The sequence below is a fragment of the Sprattus sprattus genome, assembly GCF_963457725.1.
Source record: "Sprattus sprattus genome assembly, chromosome: 11".
Lineage (NCBI taxonomy): Eukaryota > Metazoa > Chordata > Actinopteri > Clupeiformes > Clupeidae > Sprattus > Sprattus sprattus.
Genome location: NC_137909.1, coordinates 28,099,421 through 28,107,556, shown reverse-complemented (window position 1 = coordinate 28,107,556; position 8,136 = coordinate 28,099,421). Strand labels below are relative to the sequence as shown.

Genomic DNA, 8,136 nt, shown 5'->3' with positions numbered 1-8,136 from the left:
CCCACGCAAACAAATTACACCTAGCAAACATCATACTTGAAATGTCAATTGCCTAACTAAATGAGCGGATATTCCTTAATATAACTTGTATACTGGAATTGTCACAAATCCTACACATAAGAACATGTCACATGGTCGGTTTGGGTTTGTGAAAGAATGGGGGGGGTGGGGGGGGGGGGGGGGGGGTGGGGGGGGGAGGGGGGGGGGGGTGGGTGGGGGGGGGGTCGACGTTGTCTTCTAATGATTTATCAATGACTAACATGTATTTTTTATCTTATCCAAATGAATGGGAGATTTCATTTACCAGGGGCATCGTTTCTGGGAGTGGGGGTTGGCATCTCTCCTTAACTTGAGTCAGCTGTAAAAAAAAATGTTTATAAAAAATGTTTGTAGGCCTATGCATTTTGCCTATATTTCTATAGTCTGAGGTATGATGTAGCCTGCAACTTAAGTCACAGGAGGATGTTTTAATGTGGAAAAAGCCAACTACTGTAGGTCAGCCTGAACAGTGTGAAAGCTGACGTTGCATGGTGTCCCTGTGTAGGACATGCTGAAGGACTTCCTGGAGCAGCAGGGGAGAGGAGAGCTCACCCTGCAGAAGGTTGGCACACTGAGGGACAATATCATGAAGAGCGTAAGACACACACACTCACATATTACATACACACACACACACACACACACACAGATGTTTATATTGTCAGGTGGGTCTGCTTGAATTGATGGTGTGGGTCAACGAGGCAGGAGATGTGTGTGTAGGTTTGTGTGTGCTGTGTTTATGTACAGAGAAAATTGTGTTTGGTTCAAATGTGTTTGTGTGCATGTGGGTATGGTGTGTGTGTGTGTGTGTGTGTGTGTGTGTGTGTGTGTGTGTAGGTAGAGCTGTCGGTCACACTGGGCAGTGTGCGTTTTGGAGATACTGTCATGCTTGTGAACCCTGGGAGGGAGGGCCCTGACCCACGCGACCCCTGCGCCCTCAGCATCATCACTGACATCAGCAACATCAGGCCAAACTCCCAGCAAACAGACAACCAATCACTGCAGGCTCCCTGTCTTGTGGGTGGGGCCAGGAGTTTGCAGCCATGTGTGCGGAACGCATTTGTGATTGACAGGTGAATAGAAGGGAAGGAAATAAGTGGTTTGGTTTGTTTTGTTTTAGTACTTTTTAGTCACTTTATTACTATGCACTTGATTCATTGTTTGTTTGTTGCTTGTTTGTTTGTTTATTTGTTGTTTGTTTGTTTGATTAGTGTGGATGGGACCCCCAAAGGAGGCATGCTGCTTTATGACCAGAGCTTCTGTCTGAGAACAACTGCAGGCTTTGCAGGAGGGGTATGCACACACATATTCACACACACACACACACACACAGACCTACATACAATCAAACACACACTCATATACACACCTGCACACACATGCACATCCATTGTACGAATGGTCCTGTTGAATGCCCCTCAGCTCTACTTGGCCAGTGACGTGAAGAGTTTCCAGAAGTGTGCGCAGAAGTCCCGCCTACAGGAAGTGAGTTTGGTGGAGGAGCTGAACTTCCTGTGCCACTGGAAGCTCAAGTACATAGACCCCCAGGAACGGCTGGAGCAGGAGGGGTTCCCTGTATCTGTGAGTAAACATTGTTTCTCTTCATGGATACCTGCACTCCAGCTACGAGCACAGGCCACATTTAAGAGCCACACAAACACAAGATCACAAAGGTTTTAAAAAATATGCAATCTGAATTAGTTTTTTTTTTTCAGATTTTAGTGTACCATTGTAGTAGGAAATCCTTCCATTGACAATAAATATCGGTATGCATCGTGTTAAAGAGGTCGATTGAGCTTTTCCGATTTTTTTTCCCCTTTAGGTTGTTATCCAGCTTTTTATGCATTTACGGTCCGCAAAGTCGCAAAGCCCAAAGTACACACCAGAGGTATGGAGGATTATCGGGGCCAAAACTAAATAAATAAATAACTAAATAAATAAATAAATGAATGGTTAAATACTTGGATAAATACATAATTAGATTTATGTATACCTACATTTATTTATTTATACTTACATATATTTATTTATACTTACATATATTTATTTATACTTACATTTTGTCATACATTTTGTCATACATTTTGTCAATCATTTTGTCATACTTACATTTTGTCATACATTTTGTCATACATTTTGTCATACTTATTGTCATACTTATTGTCATACTTATTGTCCACGGTGTAACTTAAGTCAGGGGGCGGGTTAAAGCCTCTGATTGGTGTTACACACCAGGCAGGCTCAACCAGTCGATCAGGCTCGAGGGATACTGAATTTTGGCGTTTATGGATGCCAAGCGCCAGATTTAGTTTAATGAAAGTTATTGAGCATTATTTAAATAAATCAAGATACCAGAATGTCCCAGAAGACATACCCTCAGCTGCTGCGTGAGGCTGCATCCTTAATTTAAGAGGCCCTCAACTCGTCTACTACTAGTAGTATTTCTAGTAGTGTTATGAAATGTTGGGTTTAATGTGGCCTACTGGGTGCACTGGCCGTAGTAGTCGTAGCCAGGTCGTAGCGCTGTCGTTACCCCATCACGTCTATCTCTTCCATAGTTTGCATCAGGCTGCTATTAGAATGTTACGCTGTAGCATGGTTCTTATGTCCTCAGTTTTTGAATCACCAGTGATGAAGAAAGTGTTTTGTCCGTCTCTTCATAAACGGATGACTAAGAGTAAGACCACATTTACACATAGCCGGGTAATTACAGAATAGAGAATATTTCTGCCCTTCCGTTCAAAAATAACGTCGTACACACAAGGTCTTTTTCCAAAAAACTTTCTGTTTACATGAACCCGCATATACGCCCCCAAACGCCATCATAACTATGCTAAACCTGTAGGTTTGCATAAGTAGGCTGCTAATCCATTAAATTGGCTATGAGTCCTAGATATGTCCTTTACGTTTATTTGGCTACAACAGGTAGACAAGATGGAATGTAAAACTCGTAGTCCACTGGTGGAAGTGCAGGGGATACCATTGTTAAAGCCAATAGTCACACACTGGGGAAGGGTTGAGAGATTCAGTTATAGGGTTGAAAGAATGCAATCCTGCGTTTGCATTAACGTATAAATGAGCACTACGTTAACAGCATCCATGATCAGTAAACAGTAACTATAGGACACTCACATCACGAATGCATTTTAGGCGCATAGGCTATGTGACGCAAACTCCGTTTGACCCAGTGCACACGCAAAAACTGAGTTTTCCTGAAATCTCCACTTTGGCCGGAGTTTTTAGAAATGATCGTTTCCCGTGATAAAACCTCCGTTTTTACTCGTAAATGAAAGGCCAAACCGCATGAAAATATATACGTTTCCCCACCGTATAAACGGGGTCTACGTTCAGTTGAGTTCTGGATTTTAATACGTTTATCAATCTGTAGATTGGGAGAGAAACCCAGACCTCTGACAATAAAAAACAACACAACACCAGGCTTAGGTCTCAATCATGTCTCTCTCCGCTCTGAAGGCCGGAGGACCATATTTTATAGGGCACAATACTGTAAACATAGTGACAGTCAAGCAGTAATGACGTTACAACAGTCTCAGAGAAAGAGACTCACAGCTCCCAACACATGACAACTCTCAGACTAGAGAGTTAATAGTTGAAGCTCTCCTTTTAGTCATGACAAGGGACGTTTACCCATTACTTTCTCCAGATCCCGAACATCTATACCCCTGACACAGACACAGTCTACTCTTATTAATACCTGATACCACTCTGCTGCATTTGTCGCTTGATAGTGCCCTTGGACACTCGAAAAAGGTTCGCAATATCTTGTATTTTCAGGCCAGAGAGTGCGAAGTGTTCAATTGTGCCAGCCGAAGATCAAACAGAGTACGACCACCTCCAGGATGTATGACCATCACTCAGCCTCATCTGCTACCATCTCGCTGAGGATCGTGAACACATTTTCATCTATGTCTGTGTCAGTCAGGGCCGATACCGTTGATATAATCTCAGCGAAGCCCTCAATATGATTTTAAAAACAATGTGAATTGCAGTTGCCTCCATCTCCTCAGCTACAGCCAACATTTCGACTACTGTAGCATGCAATATTCCATTTATTTAATCCACACCGGGTGCTGCCATCTTGAATTAGTCAAAAGCAGTCAATTCAAGTTGAACCACCAATCAGAGGCTTTAACCCGCCCCCTGACTTGGTGACGGGGGATGACGGATTTATTTTGCTGCAAGCAAGTTACACCGTGGACAATAAGTATGACAATAAGTATGACAATAAGTATGACAAAATGTATGACAAAATGTATGACAAAATGTAAGTATGACAAAATGTTTGACAAAATGTATGACAAAATGTATGACAAAATGTAAGTATAAATAAATATATGTAAGTATAAATAAATATATGTAAGTATAAATAAATAAATGTAGGTATAAATAAATCTAATTATGTATTTATCCAAGTATTTAACCATTCATTTATTTATTTATTTAGTTATTTATTTATTTAGTTTTGGCCCCGATAATCCTCCATACAGAGGGAGTAACTGTCTCCCACAGAAACCACTTTTCTCAGCAGTACAAGATGACGCAATCTCACTGCTCTTCTAGCTGGCCAATCAGAGCGCCCAGGGCTCATGGGGAAGGGGGCTCAAAAGCACTCTAACAGTGTTTCAGACAGAGGGTGCATATAGATGCACAGTATGACAAGAAGAATGAGTTTCGGGGACACATGTAAATCTTTTCAAGTAGACCCCAAAAATGTAATTATTGACATTGAAAATGAACATAATAGGTCCTCTTTAAATATCTAAATGTTTCTAATACAGCAAAAAGAGGATATTGCAGTTTGGAGCTGTGGTGAAGGTCTAAAATGTTACAAGAAATAAAATGAAATAAAATGCCCTAAATATGGGATACCTAGGATGCTGAAACTTTGCTCATATTTAATTCACATGTACATCTTTATTATATTTGTTTTTTTTTTAGCTTTGAGGCTTGGTGAGTTCAATGAACATAATTTTTATTTTATACTATTTTAAGATCAGGTAAAATCTTAAGATTTCAAAGGATCACTTCAGTGGAAACATCTTAAATAGAACAAAAAAACAATATGAAATTTGCAATGGACTTACATGTGATATCTTTAGCAAAGACTCTTTACTAGATATATTGTAATTCGAACGATGAAGGTCTGAAAACGATGCCAAAATAAGTTCAAAATGTATGCTTGGTATGTTTGAAAATAAGCTTGATGTGTTGGAAGTTCGAAGGAGGATTGTGAAATGTTGTCATAAGGGACAATGATCCATAGTCAAACTATACAGAATTTCGAGTTTGTGTCTCACTGAGTATTCAGTAAATCATGACTGGTTTGGCTGCTGTGTCTCATTGAGTATTCAGTGAATCATGACTTGTTTTTTTTGTGATCTGATTGTTTTGTTTCCGTTTTCTATTTGTTTTGATATTTCATTTTATTGTAATTTAATTGGACAGCTGTTTTTAAAAGTGCTTTATAAATAAATGTGTCTTGACTTGACTTTGACTTGTTTGGCTGCTGTGTAAACAGGCCAACTCAAGGGTGCTCATCTCTCACTGCAAGACCAACCAGTGCCTGGCCCTCATGGAGAACCACATCCTGTGGTGAGGAAAGAATTGAACTGCATTGAATTGAGTATTGTCAATAGAGTGTGTGTGTGTGTGTGCCCGTTTGAGTGTGTGTGTGTGTGTGTGTGTGCGTGTGTGTGTGTGTGTGTGCGTGTGCGTGTGCGTGTGTGTGTGTGTGGTGTGTGGGTGTGTGTGTGTTCATGTGACATAGTTAATAACACAAGCATGACTTTCTGCATCTCTGTTTGTAAATCATGAACTTGTGAATGACATGTTAATAACATAAACATGTATTTTGTGTATCTGTATGTGTGTGTGTGTGTGTGTGTGTGTAGGACTCCGTATGGTAAAGAGTACGAGATCACGGCACACACCCGACTGGATTCCCATAAGGCCGAGCAGGATGGTAACCACTGGATCTTTTCCACCTCTGACCCCGGCAACCACGGACACACCCTCTTCCAAACGCAACAAGCCAATCAGATCGCAGAAGAGACCCAATCAGATCCGCAGCCTGTCTCTGACCCAACCCCGGAGCTCTAGAAACAGGACACAGACCCTCTGTGTGTGTGTGTGTGTGTGTCTCTCTACCACAGACAGAGTGTTGCTTGCGGAAATAAGGGATAAATACTCATTTTGGATTCAGAGAAATGGATTAACTGTTGCTTTTTACAGAATGATGATAAATAAATTCTGACTGCCGACTGCAAGTATAATATTTGTAAGCGTGGGTGCAGATGTCTGTGTGTTTATGTCTGTGTGTGTGTGTGTGTGTATGTGTGTGTGTGTGTGTGTTCGTGTGTGTGTGTAATGCATTTTTTCCAAAAGTCACAGATGTAACACCATGTGGTCACTTTTGAAAAAAATGCATTTGTGAAACAAGCTGTATCAGGAAAGCCTCAAAACTCAAAAGCTAGCGGTTTGTAAATGCACATTCGTTAGTCTGTAAATAAATGTAACAGCGTTTACATTTGGGAATCACTTAGCATTTATATGTGAATCAGGAAATACACTAGTGAATAATGTGTTACGACCCACTGCGCCTCTACAGATGGTGCAATGTGCATGCATAGCCTCTAGGACGACTGATGCCTGATGACCTACACCTGGCCTGGTGTATGGGATATAAGGAGGAATGGACACTTGACTCGCTCTCGCGGGACTTACGTCTAAAACCCCTAGACACGTTGCCTTTTGGATTATGGAGAATATGGACTGAATAAACGCGTGCTTTTGCAGTTTACCTTTTTGTTGTCTGCCTCCATTGTTATGTTGCGGCCACGAGCCGGCTGTAACATAATAATTGGGGGACTTCGTCCGGGATTGTGTTGTGTTTGGAGGCAGGATAAATAGGTGAGATACTTTAACTGTGTGTCGCTGAGGTAAACAGAGCAAACTCCTGTAGTAAGAGTTCTCCAGCTGTGTCGGGTGCGACGCTTCCATCGGAGTACTGTTTGTTGTGTTTTTTGTTATTTTCGTTTGTTATTTTTTGCGGTAATTCCGGGTGGGGGTACGCTTCGGGGATTGAAAGTTTGACTGCGTCTATGGTCTGCTTTATTTCCCGCGAGTTCAGCGTTTAAAGTTGCCTCGAGCCTGGTAAGCCGTAGAAGACTAGAGAGGCGAAGTTTAGTTATATTCAAATAGGAGGGGAGTAGCTCAACGCACAAAGAACGGGAGTGTTTACCGGTGACGCACAGTGGAGGAAACTCACGAGGTTGGTTGTTTTTTTTTCTTTTGGAAAGCATAGTGATAAGTAAGACGTGTTATTCAGTTCGAGATAGTTGTGGTAGTACCGCTGTTTAGTATTACGAGGGGGCTGAGCTTAACGGTGCTTGGTGCACGTTATAAGTAGAGAGAATAGAGAGGGAAGCCATACTGATCCCGTAGTGTTGCTAAGACTTGTGTTAGTAAAGTGTATTCTTATTATTTTTTTTCCCTGGTAGCACTATGGCAACAGGAGTGCAGAGTATTATAAGTGAGCCCTCTGAGGAGCTGTTAGAGACATGTACAAAAGAGCAGCTGGTAGCAGTTGCTGAACATTATGGAGTAGAGCTTAGTAGCCAGGTAAAGAGAAACAAGCCTGCCATACTGGATGTCATTAAAACCTTTTTGTTTGAGAGAAATGTTTTAAAGAAAACCCCAAGTGACCCAAGTAGTCCTGGAATGTCTCTCTTAACTAGTGAAGGCCAACTAGAGGGGGAAAAACGGTTGGGGATAGAGCTAGAATTTAAAAAGTTAGAGTTTCAAAGGGAACAAGCCGAACATGAACGCAAAGAGCGTTTGGCCACACGGGAACGCGAAGACAAACAGCGCGAATGTGAACGTGAGGACAAGCAGCGTGAACGCGAACGCGAAGACAAACAGCGCGAACTCGACCGCGAACGTGAAGACAAAAAGCGTGAATTCGACCGTGAACGCGAAGACAAGCAGCGTGAACGCGACCGCGAAGACCACCAGCGTGAGCAGGAACGCCAGTTTGACTTAAGGAAGCTGGAATTAGAGTTAAGTGCTAAAAAGGGT

The 8,136-nt window shown here is 41.8% G+C and overlaps 1 protein-coding gene across 1 annotated transcript in view; it reads left to right on the top strand.

The window, feature by feature from the left end:
* Positions 1-6,159, top strand: part of cfap161 (cilia and flagella associated protein 161) — a gene marked incomplete at both ends in the record, with an annotated part of 6,383 nt that extends 224 nt beyond the window's left edge. The window contains 6 exons of the mRNA XM_080847577.1: positions 545-634; positions 877-1,112; positions 1,251-1,332; positions 1,462-1,620; positions 5,579-5,652; positions 5,952-6,159. Of these exons, the coding sequence (XP_080703703.1) occupies positions 545-634; positions 877-1,112; positions 1,251-1,332; positions 1,462-1,620; positions 5,579-5,652; positions 5,952-6,159 (849 nt within the window). The remainder of the gene's footprint in view (positions 1-544; positions 635-876; positions 1,113-1,250; positions 1,333-1,461; positions 1,621-5,578; positions 5,653-5,951) is intronic.
* Positions 6,160-8,136: the final 1,977 nt, after the last annotated feature.